This window comes from Penicillium expansum (genome assembly GCF_000769745.1).
Source record: "Penicillium expansum strain MD-8 chromosome Unknown contig271, whole genome shotgun sequence".
NCBI lineage: Eukaryota > Fungi > Ascomycota > Eurotiomycetes > Eurotiales > Aspergillaceae > Penicillium > Penicillium expansum.
Window position 1 is genome coordinate 180,295 of NW_015971203.1, and position 20,886 is coordinate 201,180.

General features: G+C 46.5%; 6 protein-coding genes across 6 annotated transcripts; 4 read left to right on the forward strand and 2 right to left on the reverse strand.

The window, feature by feature from the left end:
* Positions 1 to 2,102: 2,102 nt before the first annotated feature.
* Positions 2,103 to 5,825, forward strand: PEX2_081300 (ankyrin repeat domain-containing protein; the record flags this gene model as incomplete). The annotated part of the gene is made up of 1 exon (XM_016745400.1): positions 2,103 to 5,825. The coding sequence occupies one exon, from the start codon at positions 2,103 to 2,105 to the stop codon at positions 5,823 to 5,825; it is 3,723 nt and encodes a 1,240-aa protein (XP_016602159.1).
* Positions 5,826 to 6,652: 827 nt separating this feature from the next.
* Positions 6,653 to 9,013, reverse strand: PEX2_081310 (uncharacterized protein; the record flags this gene model as incomplete). Its single annotated transcript, XM_016745401.1, has 2 exons — positions 6,653 to 8,494; positions 8,549 to 9,013. 2 exons carry the CDS (start codon positions 9,011 to 9,013, stop codon positions 6,653 to 6,655), a joined length of 2,307 nt encoding a protein of 768 aa, XP_016602160.1.
* A 445-nt stretch (positions 9,014 to 9,458) lies between these two features.
* Positions 9,459 to 12,424, forward strand: PEX2_081320 (Major facilitator superfamily domain, general substrate transporter; the record flags this gene model as incomplete). The annotated part of the gene is made up of 7 exons (XM_016745402.1): positions 9,459 to 9,524; positions 9,592 to 9,702; positions 9,758 to 9,902; positions 10,466 to 10,734; positions 10,817 to 11,231; positions 11,322 to 12,050; positions 12,117 to 12,424. The coding sequence occupies 7 exons, from the start codon at positions 9,459 to 9,461 to the stop codon at positions 12,422 to 12,424; spliced, it is 2,043 nt and encodes a 680-aa protein (XP_016602161.1).
* Positions 12,425 to 13,305: 881 nt separating this feature from the next.
* Positions 13,306 to 14,264, reverse strand: PEX2_081330 (SDR family NAD(P)-dependent oxidoreductase; the record flags this gene model as incomplete). The annotated part of the gene is made up of 3 exons (XM_016745403.1): positions 13,306 to 13,572; positions 13,648 to 13,904; positions 13,970 to 14,264. The coding sequence occupies 3 exons, from the start codon at positions 14,262 to 14,264 to the stop codon at positions 13,306 to 13,308; spliced, it is 819 nt and encodes a 272-aa protein (XP_016602162.1).
* Positions 14,265 to 14,890: 626 nt separating this feature from the next.
* Positions 14,891 to 16,532, forward strand: PEX2_081340 (Monooxygenase, FAD-binding; the record flags this gene model as incomplete). Its single annotated transcript, XM_016745404.1, has 2 exons — positions 14,891 to 15,134; positions 15,229 to 16,532. 2 exons carry the CDS (start codon positions 14,891 to 14,893, stop codon positions 16,530 to 16,532), a joined length of 1,548 nt encoding a protein of 515 aa, XP_016602163.1.
* Positions 16,533 to 17,724: 1,192 nt separating this feature from the next.
* Positions 17,725 to 20,182, forward strand: PEX2_081350 (NACHT nucleoside triphosphatase; the record flags this gene model as incomplete). Its single annotated transcript, XM_016745405.1, has 5 exons — positions 17,725 to 18,270; positions 18,355 to 18,952; positions 19,027 to 19,627; positions 19,694 to 20,101; positions 20,167 to 20,182. 5 exons carry the CDS (start codon positions 17,725 to 17,727, stop codon positions 20,180 to 20,182), a joined length of 2,169 nt encoding a protein of 722 aa, XP_016602164.1.
* Between the last annotated feature and the right edge of the window lie 704 nt (positions 20,183 to 20,886).

Consider the following 20,886-nt stretch of genomic DNA (forward strand, 5'->3'; position numbering starts at 1 on the left):
GAGATCTTAGTGGTCATCGTTGTAGGAGTGTGCACCCTGTTTCTATGCTTGTTTGTATTCTTTCTGCATAGGGAGTATTCATGGGTCATCTACAAGTCTGTTCATGGCAGTTCGAACACACGAATGCGTTATCTGTTCTATGAGGTAGTCTCTACCACCTACGGCTTCACTGCCCATTGAACAATTCTTGAGTATCCACGCTAACAAAAGGCGACCACAGATCTTCCTGGTCTTGATAAAACTCCTCTTTTACTTCCTGTTGGGTTTCATCATTCAATACAACCTGGTGTATATCCACTTTTACGAACCGGAGTATACTCTCACAATGCTCCTCATCCCGGTTGCGTTTATCGTTATGCTACTTGGTATTTGGGTTGTCCAACACGAACGAACCATTGCCGTGGTTGGAATTATTGTGAGTTATCTTACTTCCCCCCTAGAGAACTACTACTAAATTTCTGCAAGATATGCTACCTCGGTCTACTCGCATATCTCATCAGCCGCATCGTCATTCTCTGTGGGGCTCGTACCGCTGGGAAAGACATGATGTTGTTCTTTGCATTTGTATCTGTGGTGCTGACTTCTGGAACGATTTTATGCACTATTATTTGCATCAAAAACTTCGACCGAGGCTTCAAAGTCATCAATCAGTCAAAGAACGGCTATGCACAAGAGTCATATTCCATACCTACCGGGTATTCCCTTGCAGAGCCGCCTCGTTCTTTTTCGCGTCCTTCCTCGCGACTCACGCTTGATTAAGATTACATTTCAAAATTAGCAGATCAATATACCGATGCAACCAAATGCCAAGAGATCCCCACACGTTTTGGCCTCTCATATATTGCGTGAAAAATGTATCGAGATAATGAGGTAACGTGAGTAGAGTCATTTGGCTCGAGTATTGTTATCTGAGTCACCTGGGAGTAAGCCTACTAATACTTAATTTATATTATATTAGTATAAATATATAACTATACTAAATACCTAAGTTATTATATAAAGGCTTCTAAAGCTTATTTTTCTGACTGAGGTTAGAAAATTGATAGTAGTATTAAGTCATTATATATATAATCAAATTACTTAAAAATATAGAGAAAAAATATATAAATAATATAGGTCATAAGGTCAAGAAATTCTGCTTACTAAAAAGGCCCACAGGCGCCTATAACGCCTACGGCCCGTGGGCCCTAAGGGCTGGAGGGCCCACTTCCCGCTTACATAAGGCCAATGGGCAATCCATGCCCACCCGCCCGTCCATGGGCGATGTCGCAGTCTGAGTCTAACTCAGACTGGGTTAGGTTCTGAGTTGAGACCTTTGACCCAAACTGGGTTATACGGAAGTCTAGTTCTATGGTTAGGACTTCAGAATGTAGAGTGAAAGTAAAAGGCATCAATAAAGGATTAATAAAGTAGTATCTATTATATGTAATGTAAAAAATACTGATATGCGAGCTGAGCTGACCTGTGCTAAATTACGTGGCTTTTGGGTCACACCGGTCAGCTCAGCCCGGGGGACAGGGGTCAGATGAACTGTCGTCTCTCTCCTAAGCTGCCCAAGTGCCCAGGTTGCGCGTAAAAGACGAACGCATTTCAGGGGGCCGAAAATCACCTGATTGTCGAATTGAGCCTCGAAGGACCCCCGCTTTCTCGCGCCTGGTGTCTTCACCTACGGAGGACGCATGTTAATCATGGATTCAATATCGTTTGGTGACCAAAACTCGGGGTCTCAGTTTGGGATCAATAACGGGACAGTGAATGTTTTCTCCCGTAAGTTTGTCGAGATGGCTTGCCCAGGGCTTAGCCGGGCTCAGCTGACTCGGAGCCACTTTTAGGGCCAGAAAATACAGATTCCCCACATCGGACGGTGGATAACAGTTCGTCTCGCTCTATGTCTACCAACAGGATTGTCATTGACTATTTTGTTAGAGATACTGGCATCACTGGCATTTCCGCATATGCTAGACCGGAGAGATAACGTCGAGCCATGGCACACGAATACCTGTCAATGGATCTTAGAATTGGAAAAGTTTCAATCTTGGAGGAGTGAACCTCGTGGTCTATTGTGGATAAAGGGCAAACCAGGTGCCGGAAAATCGACATTGATGTTATTTCTACACAAGAAACTTGGGAGTTCACAGAAAGACAACCAGGATGTCCAGCTCGACTTTTTCTTCACCGCCCGAGGCACAGAGATGCAACGTACACCATTTGGCATGTTTCGATCTTTACTGAATCAAATATTCTTGTACGATGCGACCCTCCGGTCTCAGGTACGCGAGGCCTATGAGCACCGATGCAATCTGTTTGGGTGGGAAGAAGGTATTTGGACTTGGCCACAAACGATGCTTGAAGAACTATTTGTAGATACCGTCCTTTCTAGTCGACAACGTGTGACGATTTTCGTCGATGCTCTAGATGAGACTGGAGATGTCTCTGCTCTACAAATTGCATCATTCTTCCATCAACTTCTTGACCGGGCAGAGCGAAAGAACGTTGCTATCCGAATCTGCATCTCATGTCGCCACTATCCTATCATTTGCAGTGCCCAAACCTTGGAGATACATATCGAACACTATAACGGCAAGGATATCGCTACATACATTAGGGATATACTTGCTCAGATAGAGGTCGAAGACAGCCTCAGCGAAGATACGAGACAGGTTCTGATTAAAAGATTAACCCAGCAAGCCAATGGTGTTTTCCAATGGGTTCGTCTTATCATGCCCTTAATGCGACGGAGAATATACGAAGGCGAGACATATGAGGACATTTTTTCCTGGTTACACGAGGTCCCAGACGGCCTAGAAGATGTGTACAGGTATATTTTGAAAGAAGTGATAGACATGCGTAACTTGAAGCAATCTTTTTCGCTGTTCCAATGGCTAAGTGTAGCCGAACGACCACTGGCTTTGAAGGAAATACGGTATGCTTTGGTGGCCGGGGATGCGCAGATAACAGGCGCTCTCAAGCCCATAGAGAAGATTCACGGTTTTGTTGAAAGCGACAAACGCATGAAGCTAAGAATCAATGTGCTTTCGGGTGGATTAGCCGAAGTTGTCTCAGGCAAGGATTCGGCCGAATTCGTACAGGTAGTGCACCAGTCCGTCAACGAATTCTTACGTGCAAAAGGGCTGGCTATGATGAGTAATATGCTCGGAACAAGCAGCCCAGTCCAAAAAAATGAAGAGATTTACTTCCAATCCCACGCAGCTCTCTACCGAACTTGTCTTATCTATTTGATGATTCATTTCCTTCGTGGAGGCTTTCCAAGGGAGCTACACGAGCCGAAGAGTGACCTCATCCGAAACCATCCATTACTTGATTATGCCACCCACAACGTGTTTGTCCATGCAGAAAAGGCTGCTCACTGCCGTGGACTGAGACCGCTTGACGAAGAAGATATTCTATCCAAAGTGGTAACGCATTGGGTACAATTATACCAGTCCCTCGACGTTTTTAACCCATTGTGCCCACCCTCGGGTGCTAGGTTGATTCACATAGCCGCAGCCGCAAATCTCGTTGATATCTTGGAGCGGGTGTCCTTGGACGATAGTGAATGTGCGATGTCTGACAAATTTGGAAATACAGCCTTTCATTTCGCCGCGCGATGCGGCCACATAACGGCGGGAACAATTCTATTGCACAAAGGAAACGACTTCAAGGCAGAAAACAAGCTCAAAATGACTCCGTTGATTGTGGCTGCTAGTTACGGGCACATGGACTTTGTCAAATGGCTCATATGCGAAGGTGTGCATCTTGAAGACACAATGGGTGACGCCCACAGTGCTCTTCAAAATGCTTCCCGCCAGGGGCATCAGAATGTTGTTGAGCTTCTGATTGGAGCCGGGGCCAATGTCAACGCCCAAGGTGGTGAATATGGTAATGCTTTACAGGCTGCTTGTGCAGGGGGAGGCAATAGTGAGATTGTAAAGATACTCCTCGGTGCTGGCGCTGATGTCAACGCCCAAGGTGGTCAACACGGTACTGCCTTGCGAGCTGCTTGTGCAGAGGGGAGCAGCAGTGAGATCGTACAGCTGCTCCTCGACGCTGGTGCCGATGTCAACGTGCAACATGATCAGCACGGCCCTGCCCTGAATGCCTGTGCTAGGAGCGCCCTAGGCAGCAGAAGGCTTGGCGGTTATATCGGCTCCCCGCATATCACGGATCAGGAGATCGTACGGATCCTCCTCAGCGCTGGTGCCGATGTGAACGCTCAGGGTGGTGAATATGGGACTGTCCTCCAAACCTATGCAAACGCGGGGAACTCTCACATTATAAAGATACTTCTCGATGCTGGTGCCGATGTAAACGCCCAGGGTGGCAGATACGGGACTGCCCTACAAGCTGCGGGTAGAGAAACTGGCAAACAAGAGATTGTCCAGATGCTCCTCGAGGCTGGCGCCGATGTCAACATCCAGGCTGGATTTTATGGCACTGCACTGCAAGCCGCCTCTCAAGGAATTGTGAACTGTAAGAGCGTGCGGATGCTCCTCGACGCTGGTGCCGATGTCAACACGAAAGGTGGCTATTATGGTACTGCTCTGCAAGCCGCTTGTGCCAAAAACCATGATGATAAGAATGTTGAGATGCTCCTCGATGCTGGCGCTGATGTCAACGCTCAAGGTGGTCGGTATGGGTTTGCCTTGCAGGGTGCCTGTCGATTCCAGGAAACTAGTAGGATCGCACAGATACTTCTTCGCGCTGGCGCTGATGTGAACGCCCAGGGCGGGGATTACCTAACTGCACTACAGGCTGCCTGTAGAAACAGGCGAGACAATGGGATGGTAAAGATGATCCTCGACGCTGGTGCTGATGTTAATGCTCAGGGTGGGGAATTTGGATCAGCCCTTTTGGCAGCTGTTTTTTGTGGGCATCTTGATCGGATAGAAGTTCTTCTTTGGGCTGGGGCAAATACGTCACTCGTGGATGGACTTGGACAGACTCCTCTACATGTCGCAGCCTCAGAGAATATGCTCACCATTCTTCATCGCTTCCCGGTGTTCCTCTCGTCTATCAATGGACGAGACAAGCTTCTACGCTCCCCGATTCATCTGGCTATTTGCCTGGGTCATATCGACTTCGCCACGCATCTCCTCCAATTTTTCACTGATCCATCTCTTCTAGATGGATATGGTAGAAACATACTGGACTGGGCAGTTGGAAACAAAAGCCTGGTGCGCCAGATTCGAACCCACCACCCCTCAATTGTTACGACGCCTAGAGAAATCCAAGCGCGTGTCGTTCGTCAATCCATTATGGAACTATCAAAAATGCTTCGGACCCAGCCCGATTTCTCATGGCCACTTATACAGCAACTGGGTCGATATCTTCTGTTCGTCAACAACCTAGACGATGCTCGATTTTTACTCCAGCTACATTTGAGCCAGAGAGGTTCTCCCGCGGGTGCTAGCTTCACAATTTACTGTGCCATTTGTAATGATAACGTCGATCAATCTCGCTTTGTCTGCAGAGAATGCGCTCATATGGATCTATGTTCATACTGCGTGGAGAATGAAGAGTTCCACAGTCGATTACACCCAAACCAAGCGCACATCACTTTCGAATTACCTGAGGTCCAAGGAGCAGGGCCTCAGCTCGCGGAGCTGGAATTAGCGACTTATAGGAAAACTCTTGATAGGCTTTCCACGGAGGGGCCATCGAATCATTCGGCGGCCAATCTGTTTTTTCACGTCACGCCACCCACAATGATCGATGTACTTCCAAGGGCACTTTTGGGATCGATTCCGATATTCTGTGTTCTCCTTGTTGGAATTTTAGCAGTTTTGTGGGGGCATTGGATCACCCAGGCTTCGACAATGTACTAGTATAATATCCAAGGGATAAGATAATGACTTGAAATAGATGTGATGTAGATGGCCTGGTCAGGTGAACTTGTCACCTAGATAGTCTCCCGAGGTCTATGTGATGAAACCTTTGGAATTCACGGAATATTGATGTCCATGGGATCATATGCCCAATGAAGGAACAGGCAATGAAAGTTTAAACGATGCTTACTTTATTTTTGCTTTTAAAATCTATAGGCTCGCCTCATACGCGGTAACCGAGAATGATCACTAACGAGGGCAGGTGACGGACTTGACATATATGCCGCTATCTTGCGAGCAGAGTGGTTCAAAAGCTCGGGAGCGTAGGGAAAATGACAGCTTGTAATTTCACCGCCTACATTATAGCTACAACACACCACTTGAGGCCAAAGAGCGTTCCGAAAGCCCGCACTTCAAGTCCGTTGTACCCATTGAATTCACATGGTAGATTTGAGCAAAAGTCGCTTCCAATGCAAGATAGATACCGTAGCAGAGTTGAAATGGGCTTTCCAATTACAACGAGCAGAATGACAACTTCGCTACCTCTAAAGGAGGCATGACGGTGTGAGACTAGGTTATGGAACAAAGAACAGTAGTTTATCCTCTCTATCAACTAAGTGCTTCGTACTTGTCAAGACTCCAATACCATTCAAGACAATACTAGGGATTGCTAAGCGCTGGATTTTGATCTTAAGATATATGTTAAGGATTCCATGCACCATCATTGAATTCGCAGATGAGTTGTTGAACAAAATGTCAATCAAATAAATTGACTGGTTGCGACGCAAACTAATTAGCATCATTAGAACACTATTATATCTTTAAGATCAAGGCCCATTATCCCAGTTTTCTGAACTATTTCCGTTATCGATGCCTCTCATTATGCTGTCAAAGAAAGCCATATCGACACCCTGGAATGCCCAGTCGTGCACCCCGGCAGTTAGCCCAGGATCCTGATAGTTCTGTAGGAGGGTATCGGAAACGGCATCCTGATATCGCGATGTGAGCTGCGCAGGCGGACCATTAACACTATGGACCGAGTTGTAATCCGCTTCGGTCATTGAACTAGGAAATGCATTTTCATCAAAGCGACCAGAGCCAAGATCACGCACTGCAGCTTCAGAGCTCTCAGTGTGATGCATATTGATCACCGGGGCGTAGGGTTGGCCATTATTTAATAGAGGTTGTGCGTTGGCCGTTTCCCTGGAAACGACGCCCTGACGGGCAATCCTGACGATGCCGAAGTAAGGTATTTGCACCCGAACAACGCTGTTGTCGTTTTCGCTTGGCTGAAACACTGCACTTTCTGGTGTCTGAACGCTGACGCTCTCCGTACTGATGCCATCTGCTGTTTCAGAATCGACAGCCAGCAACTTATGCAATAAGTCCGCACTTTGTGCACTTAAGGTATCTCCGTTCACACGGCTGATTTCTTCCATATTCACCTGCGCCTGCTCTATCATGGCACGGTCACCAAGATATTGATGCCCTAAGGGGTTGCTGGCCTGTGAAAAACGGTGGCTGTTCAGATGCGCGAGAAGTAGTGTGATGGCAGCCATGAGTGCAAAAAAGTCGACTGTCCGACAGCAGAAATTGTTCCTGTTGTAGCTACGAAACATGATAAATCGCAAGAGAACTTCCCTGGAGGCATTCACGCAGGTCATTCTGGAATATTCGTACTTCCGTTCAGGTGATGAACGAAGCATGTAAGGCAGATGGAGCTGATTGAGCAAGTTATAATGATACAACTGGTTGAATAACCGTCCCATATCTAGAAAGAGAGCCCGTGGATCATCCGTGACATTGTCTAGGTTCGGCATAAGCCACCATTTGCTAGGCATGGTTCTGCCCGCTTTCTGTAGCTCCAAGTCGAGGTTTTGTGTCAGGGCAAAGTCATCAGCGGAGGGGTCGGATTGGTCAGACTCGTTGCGCTCCAATATGCGAGACGCGAGGGTACAGTGCATCCGCTCGAGGCGACCCATAGGAATGTCATCTCTGAATGCTGTACCAGTGGCCATGCTTTGATCAAAGGAGCCTTGCGTAAGACCCAGCATGAGACACAAATTACGGTCGAGGGAGACAATTCGAAACCACATGAACTGTGGATGAGCTTTCGTTTTGTGGTCAAGAACCTTGTACTTTGCTCGGCTTTGATTTTGGTGGAGGTTCATCATTTGCGCAATAGCCATAGCCCTCCGGTTCGCTATCCAGCTTCGTCGTAGATTTCCACCATCTTGGTAGTACATGCTTTCCATCATAACACACTCCAGTCCTTCAATGCTACCAAAGAACTCGTCGTTTGTCGTGACAAAATTAATAGCAGTTCCTGCTAATCGTTCTATCAGGGCGTGGAGTGATTCCGGCAAACCGTTTATCGCCCCAAGAGAATTAGGGTGAAGATGCTGCAGGAAAGTAGCAAGGTAAAGCATATGTCTTGCGATTAGCACTGGATGCGAACTCGGACTAGGTATTTCGAGTAAACTGTCTGGCGACTTGAGGCCGTTCTGCTCGAGGACAGCATATGGGGTGTTGAGCATCTCATAAAAAAGTATAGCTTTTCTACCGCAGGCATTGCATATCATCTCGATAACTTGTCGTGAGGGCAAGGAGTCGTGCAATCTTTGAGATAGGTTTTCATATCTCCCCTCAGCTTCAGCCGAGCCATGATCCTGATAAAGTAAGTGACAGTTTATTATAAAATGGACTTCAATATATATACGTACATCCGAAGGCTTGCATACAGACAAGAAACGTGAAGATTCTTTGTCTATTGATGCAGCATCTGGAGTAAGGATTCCATAACTAGGCGTCGGAATTTCGCTAGTTGCGGGTACTGCTACTCCCCCATGACGGTCCACTTTCTTGATCAGTTGCTCAACTAAGGCCTCAACCCTGGCAACACGATCTTCATCTTTACCGCTCGTGCGGTGTCGTCCCTTCCTTTCGAGATGTCCTGCATTCTCTCTTTCATCATAAAACTCAAATTCCTGGCTCACGCATTTGGACCCTCGCCGCTGGCAGCCAATGCAGATGGCTTCGGCATCGGCTGGAGAGGGATGGTCCGCATACACGCATTTCATCTTGCGCTTTTTGCATTCCCAGCAACTCTTAGTCCCTTTGCGGATCTTTCTCCGCTTCGCCTCTGATTCGGCAATGGTATCGTAGTCCATATCCATGTCCATGTCCATGCATGAAGTCAGTCAGTCCGTCACGGTGTTTTGGCTGCGGAGGCCGTAAAAGATGATGGAGGTGAACAGAGCAATCGGACCGCCGGGCGGGGGAATCCATGGATGGATGCTTGGGACAGCTGACTCAGCGGATGCTATTCGACCGCCGCGAGATGCAAATGCGGTGGACAAAAGCCCTTTGGTATTTACATTAATATTATTACATCTTACATTTAGCGTGAAATATGAAACAGATAAGGATTCCCATTTGGACATAGTTCGAAGAATGACTGGCAAGTTAGAAATAGCATTGGCGGCTCGGACAATTCGGGGCTAAGGAGGATGATCTCGGGGTATATCCCCAACCGTTAAACTACAAATAGCCGTTTAGCACGTAGCTAATGTACAACATAGTGATCTAGCTCTACTACTTTTTTTTCTAACAAATCTGTTCGCTAGCTTCAAAATGGGTCTTGTCCATATTGTGATGATCTCGTTCAAAGAAGAGGTGACGCCGGAACAGGTAGAAGGCGTAAGTCTTGTTTCTTGCAAGTTAAGTATTTCTTTTGGAAAGCAGATGGTAAATCTTTGAAATTTAGGTAAACCGTCTCTTCCTCGCCCTCAAGGATCAATGTGTACGCGCCGAGTCCGAAACACCATATATCACCAGCCAAATGGCAGGCAAAGACATCAGTGTTGAAAACAAAGCAGTAAGTAACGTATCTATAAGACATAGGGATATCAGGTTCATTTGGGAATTCACAGGGGGGATTCACTCATGTTTATGTTACGCAATTCGACAACGAGGAGGATAGAGATTATTACTTGAGAAAAGATGCGGCACATGCGGAGTTTGGGAAGATTGTGGGACCTTTGTTCGAGTCGGCACAGGTGAATGATTTTGTTCCGGGTGCGTTCTGATACTCCATTATTCAGAAGTAATACGGGAGGTGACAATGTTCATAGTAATTACTACTAGTAGTTACCTAGGTAACTAGTTAGTACCAATTTCATACCGAGTCAGAAACCAGACACTTTAGACACTATACAGACCTATATCATATGTCCCGAGTATGGAGACCCACAATGGCAAATATGTAATGCTCACTTCAATTTTGTGGGTCTTCCTATGTTGTTTGTATACTAGTAAAATCCACAGTGGGGATATGTGAACATTAGTACTTGCGGCGGGGCGTATCCCCGAGTCTTCCCCCGTGCGGCGGTCGAAACGTCCTGGGCCACTGTTTACTTACTCGTTCCTCCGTCCGGGCAAACGTCTGAAAGAAGCTCCGCCCGTAACAGGCTCAAATTGGGCCGACATTTGTAATAATGCTTTTCAAAATTATCAAGCAAGTTCTAAAAAAGTTTGGTATCCATGTGAAACTATTGTCATTTTACTTTAAAAGTTGTCCTGTCGTGTCAGGGACATTATTCCTCTGCAATTATCAACCGTGAACATTCCATTACTTTTAGCCGAAATGGGTTCAACATTCGACTTGGAAAAGGAGCACCAGACTGCAGACTCGAGCGTGCAGTCATCAATAACCAAAACTCCTTCTGCGGCCGATTTAGAGAGCGAGAATCACAATGCTCCAAATGGCCAAGAGACCTCTTACCTACCGGAAAAGGTAGATTCCGAAGAACTGGACGCGGACGACGAATCACAGTATCCTCATGGTATCAAGCTACTCATCATTGTCGCGGCTCTTGGTATGAGCATCTTTTTGGTTGCCCTTGACATGGTATGTCTCACAATCCCTCAGTGAGGAGAGGAGCCTCTCTTCAAAATGCCATCATCTTCTAACGTTAATGTTAAACAAATAGACGATTGTGGCGACGGCTATTCCAAAAATCACCGATCAGTTCCACAGTCTCAATGATGCCAGTTGGTATGGTTCGGCTTTCTTTATGACTACCGGAGGTTTCCAGTCAACCTGGGGAAAGGTGTACAAATTTTTCCCACTGAAAATCTCGTTCCTGCTTGCGGTTTTCATTTTCGAGCTTGGAAGCTTGATTTGTGGTGTGGCTCCAAATTCAGTGGCACTGATTATCGGTCGTGCAATTGCTGGAGTCGGTGCAGCTGGTATTGGGAGTGGAGCCTTCATTATCATCGCTTTCATTGCCAGTCCAAAAAGGCGGCCACTCTTCACCGGTATTATTGGCATGTCTTACGGCATAGCGTCGGTCGTTGGCCCCCTTGTTGGTGGTGCATTCGCCGATAAAGTAACTTGGAGGTGGTGTGAGTACTTCTGCTACTCACCTTGATCAACTAAAGTAGTTGTTCTTGACTGGACTTCGCTGACTCTTTTCGATTTTTCTTTTCATCTAGGCTTCTACATCAATTTGCCCATTGGAGGCCTCGCAGCTGCTTCCATTCTTTTCTTCTTCCATACACCTGTCAGAGCTTCGACAACCCCGGCTACAATCAAGGAGAAGCTCCTGCAGATAGATCCTATCGGAACCATCCTTCTGATCTGTACCATCACTTCATACATCTTGCCACTGCAATTTGGTGGACAGACGAGGGCATGGAACTCAAGTACTGTCATCGGTCTTCTTGTCGGCTTCCCTCTCATGATTATTACCTTCATGGTGTGGGAGTGGTTCCAAGGAGAACGGGCTGCTTTCCCGCCGCGCTTGATGTGGAACCGCCTCATCCTTGTGAATGCGATCTACGCGTTTCTTTTCGCGGGTTCATACTTTATCTTCGTCTATTACCTTCCTTACTACTTCCAGAGTGTTCAAAACGTCAACCCTACTATGTCTGGTGTACGAAACCTTCCTTTGATTGTCTCGATGTCGTTGGCTATCGTTGTCTCTGGTGGCAGCATCACTAAAACTGGTCATACTGCTCCTCTCATGGTTATTGGTGGAGTCCTTGCAACACTCGGCGCGGGACTGTTGTACTCGCTGGACATCGGCACAAGCACAGGCAAGTGGATTGGATATCAAATCATCGGTGGAGTTGGATGGGGATTGGCCTACCAGGTTCCCATAAATGCGGTGCATGGTGCAGTGGGTCCCAGTGATATTGCAACCGTGACGGGAATTATCGTCTGTGAGTATTTTGCCTGTTACTTCTTGATTATCCCATAAAAACCTGCTAACACACCTCGTCTCTCAGTCTTTCAAACTGTCGGAGGTGCAGTTTTCGTCACTGCAGCACAATCTGCCTTTGTTAACCAAATTATCGTCCACATTGACGCAGCCGCATCGGGCATCAACTCATCCTTAGTGGTCGCGACTGGTGCGAGCGAGCTGCGAGACGTCTTTAATACTGAGCAGATGACTGCTATTTTGCCTGCTTACATGACCGGTCTCAAGGTCGCTTACGCCATTTCGATCGCTGCGGCGGGAATCGCTCTCTGCCTCAGCTTCTTCAACAACTTTAAGAAAATTGACGCCCATGCAGCAACCAGTGTGGCTGTGTAATTGTCCCGCTCTTGTCAAGGTCTTTTTACTTTGTGTGGCATACTTAGATCTGTGTTTGAGGTGCCTCAGGTTTGTGTCTGGTGATGGGCTTAGTTGCTCTAGACTTCGCACCTTTTCTTTCTTTTTCCGAACTTACCTGTGTGTAATATGTAATAGAATCTTTGCTTATGTTTTGTATGGACACTCCTTATTCTCAATATTAGCTTCTTAACATCGGCTGAAAAGTATGGTTTTCCCACAGCCTTTTCGGTGGAATGAAAATATTACTAGCACAATATACTACCCCTCTTTTTGTCTAACAACGGCTGAATTATGGTGGAATGCCAAACTATGTTTTCAAGTATTCGAGCATCGCGACGAGATAACATCACACTGTTTCAGGATATTGTACAGATTACAGTACAGTTGTGAATCAAAATAAGTGACAAAGGTATGCTTATTTCAATACATATTGACGCACTCCCGACCATCAGATAAGTACTGCGATATATATCCGTGGAGCTCTGTATACCAATCTCTCTCTCAATGGGATAATATATGGCCTACTTATTTAGCATTCCAGTGGTCTTCTATATACACCTATACGCAGCGCAGCACTCTATCCTAGCCCTCGATGGCAATATTTGATTGAAGTGGTTTGTGGCTACTATAGCGGACAGTTATTGCATGCTATTATTTGATATTGTTACACAACAGGGATGAGCCAGGCTTAGTTTCATGGTAAATGTGATATTGAATTTCAAAGTCATGGAGTGCATATTTGAAGGAAATACATCGGCCAAACAGGTAGAAGGTAGTTAAAAGTTGTTCTACCCATATATAAATAGAGGTGTACATGTACACGATGACATGTATGTCCCCATGGCCTTCCCGTTACCCTCCTACATGACATTGATACCTCCGCTCACTGAGATGAATTGACCGGTAATCCAACGGCTCTTCTCATTGACGAGTAGAAGGACGGCATCAGCAACGTCATCAGTTGTCCCCACACGCTCTTCAGCCCTGGTGAGATTGACAAATGGAGTGATGAATAGATCTTTATGAATTGACGGGTCTGTCACATGTGCAACACCATCGCCAATTATATCAGTATCAACAGGACCGGGTCCAATACTGTTGATGGTGATCCCGCGGCTGCGCCCGAGCTGTATATAATAATCCGGTTAGTGAGATCTATATGAACAATAAAAGGGAGATTTCCTCAGCGGCAATAAACTTACCTCCCAGGCCCATGATGCAGAAAGGTAATCCGTTGCTGCTTTTGTCGCACCGTACACGCCCATACCATCTCCTACACCCATCTTTGACGCACAAGATCCAATATTGACGATCCGACCACCACGAGGCATATTTCCTAAAGTAACAACTGCCTGTGTCATGAAGAGAGTTCCAAACACATTAATACCGAAATGATTCTGGAGATGCTCTGGGGTCATTTCAGTCAGGAAATGGACGCTCCCAACCCCGGCATTGTTCACTATATATCACACATATTAGCAAAAGAGATCATAACTTCTGTGCTTTGTTTTGAGTGCTACATACCTAGGATATCGACATGGTCGACACCAAAAGCCTCCAATGTATCAGACACAATCTTGGAGGCCCCTTCTTGAGTTTCAATGCTACCTCTTATGATAGCCACCCGAGCACCCAGATCACGGATCGATTGAGCAACTTCTTCTGCACGAGAAGTTGATTTCTCAGAAACATAGTTTATGGTGACAGCAGCACCATTGAGAGCAAGCGTCCTAGCAATCTTGCCTCCTATACCATTTTCACGACCGGAACCCGTGATAATAGCAACCTTGCCAGCAAGAGAAAGATTGTCTGGTGCCATTGGATTGGTGGTGGGGGTGGCGCTGAGTTGTTGGGACGGACTAAACGATACTCCACTGGAATCAACAAGGTTCCAAACGATGAGTTTGTACAAGAAAAAAAATGAAGAATGGGATTTACGTTTAAATATAAAGTGTCAATACCAATTACTTTATTAATGGACTAAGTATCACATAATCTCTTGAAATGCCTAAAAGTTCTAACTCAAGTTATTGCACCGAAATGCCTTGATTATGGAAGCTAAGCTCATTGAATTGAATAGTCCGATATGAGTCCTTGGCAGATTGTAGAATCCGAACGGGATATCGGAGTATATCATCACGCAAATAGGTACGTAAATGCTAACTAAAAAATCAAAACACCGAATTTCATGTTGTTCTCATTTCATAAAATCATAAGTTTTTCTGAAATGAGGTATAAAAATAACCCGAGACATCATAAATGGCCGATTTGATCGTCTTCCGAAGCCCGATACCCGATATTAGCAGGTCGAACAGGTGATTGCTGAGGAGTGTTTGTTTACTACTATTTAAATATAACAATGAGTGCATGCTAAATTTGCAGATACCTGATTTGAATTCCAATTCTACTTCTAGACTTCAGCTTAATTTCTAGGTAGGCTACAGGATGGGGGAAACAACTGCACCAGCAGCGCAAAAGTTCTACACGGTGGGTGACAAAGATGAATTTGACCCAGAGAAGTGGAAGTCCAGTACTCCAAATGAGCTGCCAAAGCGTGATCCAGAGACGCATGTCAAAGTGCTGATTGTTGGAGCCGGTTTCGCTGGCCTGATGACAGCGTTGGAGTGCTGGAGAAAAGGGCATAATGTTGTGGGAATTCTAGAGCGGAATCATGGCCCCAATTATAGCGGTTTGTCATGTCCTGAATTTTATGCTCTCCCCTCCCTGATGAGGAAAATGAAAGGCGGAGAGAACAACAGGTTCTAATTGTACCTAATTTATAGGGGATCTCATTATTATCCAGCCCTCAGCGATCGCCGTCTTCCGTCACTGGCCCGACATGCTTCGTGAGCTCGAAGAAGACAAAGTTACAGCCCCGACCTATTACTATAGGCACACCAGTGAGCTCATCTATGGACCTTCAGAACCCAGCTACAATGATCCCGAGCACTTGGAGGAGCGAGAGAACTTCCCATACGTGGGACCTGTACAGATCCGAAAGAAGTTCTACACAATGCTGTTGCGTCAGGTGGCCAAGATAGGCATCAAAGTTGATTATGGGCAACGTGTTGATCAATACTTCGAGGATGAACAGGCTGGGGTGGGCGGAGTTGTGATGGGAGATGGCTCAGTTCGAGTGGCCGATATAGTGGTTGCAGCTGATGCCTTCAAGTCTCGATCCGAACTTCTGATCGCTGGAAAACACATGCCTACCCAGTCAAGCGGTATGTCAGTCTATCGTGTGTCCTTCCCAGCCCACCTTGCCATGCAAGATGAAGAAGTCCGGAAGCGGTGGGAAGGCGTCACGGCAAATGAGTTCTGGCTGGGAGCTGGCATGCATATCGGACTGTACGTATCACCAGATCTGGTGGCCTTCGGAATTACTCCACGAGACGAGTTCTTGGTGGAGGGGAGTGCGAAGGCCAAGGAGTCGTGGGATCCGGACGTCGACCCTGAAGAAGTGATTGAGTTACTCCGTCGCTTGCCTGGCTGGCATCCGGCAGTTGAGGCACTGATACGTGCTACCCCCAGGGGAAGTTTGATCCACTGGCCACTGCTATGGCGCAATCTGCGCCCGGAGTGGACGTCTAGAGGGGGGCGAGTCGTGCAGGTGGGAGACTGCGCTCATTCCACAATTCCAGCATCAGTCAGCGGTGGAACTCTAGCTCTCGAGGACGCAATAACTCTGGCATCAAGCTTACAGGTAGCATCTCACGGGGGGCCCAGTGGTGCGCCTCTTGGAGCGAAAGTTTACAATCTTTTGCGATACCAACGTGTCAGCTGCACGCAAAAGATGGCATTTGTAAACTCACAGCTCCTGAACGCCACTAGTGATTGGGATGCCATCATGAAGGATCGGAAGACGGTGCGCCTGCGCTTTCCCAAGTGGGTATTCAACCATGACCCCGAAGCCTATGTGTATGAGAAATATGGGCAGGCTTTTGCGCATCTTGTCACTGGTGCCAAATTTGAGAATACAAACTTCCCCCCAGGTCATAAGTTTGTACCCTGGACAATTGAAGATGTCTATAAGGATATTGGAGAAGGAAAGAAAATTGAGCAGTTGTTGGATGGAGACTGGTCTTAAGGTTAGTACAACAGATTGAAACAAAAGTACACTATTGACTGATTTTCCAGGGGCCACAAGGAAGTTCCCACAAGAAAGATTGGTATTTGTGAACTGGAGATGCGGGCTGGGGTACTGGTGATGAGCTTGATTTCCTGTCTGGGTTGATTTTGGAGCCTCAGGCCATGGGTTGATTGTCTTGTTTGCTTCGGGTCTGTTGCTGTGCGCCTTATGTTAATCGGGACTAGCTCGGTTGGGAATAGTATCGAAGGGTGAGAGCATAACTCTCATCCTGCTCTCTTCTCTTCCTTCTTCATACAAATTCTGCGCTCATCCGATCCTATGAATGAGCACGTAGTCTTTCCTGGTCAGGAGCTTCGGCTGTGGCCGACAGTTGAACATGGACAAATATAGACTGCAGAGGAGACTTGTCGAGCCAACGTAAACATTTATGGAAAATATTGATAAGATCGATAGGAATATCGATATCTTGATTCAACGTGCGGGTCATATTGAGGATATGCATAATATCGCGAGTGGTGACAACGAACCTCAGAACCCCGAGATCCTACTTTCTTCTGATATTTTCTTTGTTCACATTTTGGACCGGTTTTGACCGGATTTGGTACTCTTTTACTGCGCCTCTTTGTATACTACTATTCTTACTGGCGATAGGTATGAAGGGCCACGGCTAGGGATCTTAGAGGCTCAGAGGATTGGAGGCTTGAAGTGCCCGGGTGTTGAGCACCACCCAGCTGTCAGCGGGACCCCGCATAGCACCTGGGGGGCACCATGCAGTGATGACTAAGGATGCAGTGTGATATCCGTGGACCTATATAAATAGCCTCTAGGCTCCAGGGCTACCCCGCTCGCCACTAAGCAATTCAGACCGTCTTTTCTTTTCCCACTCCATACTTCGTATAAATATAGTTCAAGGTTGCGTGAAATGCGATTAATTTTCCTAGCTACCTCCAAGCCTAATTATCAAACAGGCTGGGGGGTCCAACAGCATGACTGATAAATAGAAATGACACGGACCTCTGAACATTATATAGATACTACAGTGCAGAGAGCGATCGGCCACATACACAACATAAGTGCTAAGCCACGTCTGCTTACTTTTGCTTTTTCCCCTTTTCACCCAACAACAATCACGTCTCAATAAAACTTCCTTTGAGAGCTCTGCGCTTATATGTATTAACAACTTTTCGTTATGCCTGCCAAATTTTCTTCCTTTTCTCGACTTTTCTCGAAGTGGAAACGACGTGCTGCTAGGGAAGAAGCTACGAATATACCTGCGCCGAAAACGAACGAGGACGACGATGGTGCTATCCCGGGTCCTAGTAGTGTTTCAAATATGGTAGCTCTAGCTGAGGGGGAGCTTATTGTGTCTGCATTAGCACCCGGCGATACTCTATCGGTGGCAGCTCCCAGTGCCCACGAGCCTGGGCACACAGAGGCCAAGCGCAACATTTGGAGAGAAGCATTCGAAAAACTACCTAGCAAGCTTCGAGAAGATCTGGAGGTTAGAGGGATGAGAACAGACAATCCCGATCCTCTCAACCTTCAGATCGAAGCATTCCAAAACGAAGCCAAATTACAACAGGCCAGAAGCGAGGAGAGAGATTGGAAAGTCCGCATTGGGCGTCACGAGCTTCAAGTTCGACAATTGACTGTCAGCATTACCAAATGGGCAACGAAGATTGGTGACGTCGCCATCAAGTTTGCACCCTCACCAGGCGCTGGAGTCTGGGCTGTCGTGACGTTTCTGCTCCAGGCATGCTTACACTACCCGCTGGAAAGGTTTAAACGAGGATAAAGCTCTAATTCAATAATTATCTAGGGAGTTGACACCTTTGATACGGAAAAAGTTGCCCTGCTCTCAGTTGTCGATAGAGTGTCAAGCGCCATCTTCCGGGCTGAAGTTTACTATGAAATATACACCCTCGAGAGGACCCAGCGAGCGGACGTCGTGCAGAAGCTCCATGACGCAATGGTTGACCTATATGGTTGTGTTTTGGAGCTTTTGGCTAAGTCATCAGATCTCTCTTCAAGGACTGCGATTCAATTTTGCCACGCCATTTTTGACACGCAAAAGCCATCCGGGATACTGTCACAGCTTGAGGAATATGAACAAGCCCTCCAGACAAATGCCGAATATTGCGAAATAACAGCAAATGCTCATGAAGATGATTCCTTGAAGGAGTATCTTCAAGAAGCACAGCTCTTCCTGAAGAACTTTGAGCAATATATGCTGATTATTGATAATTACGACCGAGAGCAGCTTATGGAATGGGTCTCAAAAGTTCGGTACGGTCGTCACTTTGATGAGATTGAAGAAAAGAGATCTCCTGAAACAGGGAATTGGCTTATCGAGCACACACACTTTCAAGATTGGATCAAGTCGCCTTCATCAAACATATTATGGTTGCAAGGTTATCGTGAGTGTCCATGCCCTCTATATAGAATGCCTACTGTGTATCATGGAAGATTTAATAATTCTTTGTGTATAAAGCCGGCACAGGAAAGACCTTTTTGACCTCAGCAGTGGTGAGACACTTCAAGGACAATATGGAGGCCCAAAAAAACGGTCTAGCCTTCTTCTTCTGCAACCATGCTGAGACCGAACGACGTGAAACTCTTTCAATACTGCAATCCTTAGTACGCCAGCTCGCTGCCCCAAAAAGCAACAACATTGCCGTCAGAAAAAGTCTCCAAGAAGCACGAGGCCGTGCCGTTGCACAAAGCTCTCATCTTGGCTTATCAGAATGCCGAAATCAACTCCTCGAGTCATTGGATTTATATTCAACAACTGTCATCATTGTTGACGCCTTGGACGAAGTTAGTTCGGAGGAGATTCATCACTTGACGAAAGAGCTTGATTACATCATGTCTCAGAGTCGAGACAAAACAGTCAAACTCTTCATATCAAGTCGGCCTGAGGAGGCGATTCGCATAGCGTACAATTTGAGCCCAACCATAACCATCAACGCTTTGGATAACAGAGCCGATATTGAGAAGGTCTTGATTGCAAGACTGGAAACGAGCCAAAATCCAAAAGTCAACGGGAGGAAGGAAGAGATAGCTGAAAGCATCCTTTCCAACTGTGACAATGTGTAAGCATCCCCAAGCTCTACCCACAAACCCTTGGAAATGTCACACATATACTAACGCTTAACCAGCTTCCTGTTGGTTGATCTCCAGATAAAGCAGATACTTAAATGCAAAACGGCCGACGCAATTGACTATGAGCTCAAGAATATTCCCAATGGACTGAGTGAGAGATACGACCGAATTTTTTCCGATATTGAAGCGCATTCCCTGCTCGATGCACAGATGGCAAAGCGGACGCTTCAGTGGGTCATTTCCGCACCTGAACTCCTGACAACCGATGAGATCGTCTGCGCAGCTCGTATGGGAATTGAAAACAACGAGATTGCACTGAAAAGTGACATTTCACCAGAATCCTTGCTGGCAATATGCGAAAACCTGCTTATGGTTGATTCGAAAGGCCAATGGAGATTCTTTCATCTTTCAGTCCGAGATTATCTGAAAGGAAAGCCAAGATTCGAAGACGAAGCACACTCTCACTGTTCGCAGGTTTGCTTTCTTTCTCTCATACAGACTTTCGGATCCTTTGCCACCCTCACGCAGAGTCCATCACCCAGTGATCATAGCTACTCCGATTCAGCTCATAGTATTGTTGATTCAGGGTCTAAAGATCCCCCTGCCAACATACCAGAGCATCCTTTCCATCCAGATCATCCTTGCCATCCAGCTCATCCCTTTTCCAAAAACATACAGATGTCTTGGCCTTTCTATGCGTCACAGTCTAAAAAGGATGACATTTCAATTTCCTCACTCAAATCATTCCTCGGATCAGCCAATAAAAGCAGCATATCTTTCATTCGATGGTCAACCTATATCTTCCGCGCGGAAAGAGACAGATCTGATCGCAGACGCAGACGCAGACGCAGGCGCAGATTGAATCTCAGAAAGGTTGCCGGGGTTCGATTCGGTCTCTCCGAAAAAGTGTATTGCCAAAAATCCGATATATCCCCCACTACAACACCACTCTTCGCTGTAGCGAGATTTGGATTATGTGACATATTTTGTGAAATTTTGCGGGGCAGTGATTTTGACATATCACAACGGAACCGCAGAAAAGAGAGTTTGCTTGTGATAGCTGCGAATGCTGGTTCTCTATCAATCTGCAAAGCTCTCGTTTGCAAAGGAGCCTCCAGTATGCAAAAACCTTTCGATGAGAATGAATGTGCAAGTGCTCTCGCTCTTGCCAGTTCTGCTAAATCATCCGGTGGTCAGCTGGATCTCGTGAGGTATCTTGTGGGGGAGGCCCATGCAGATGTGAACCTCC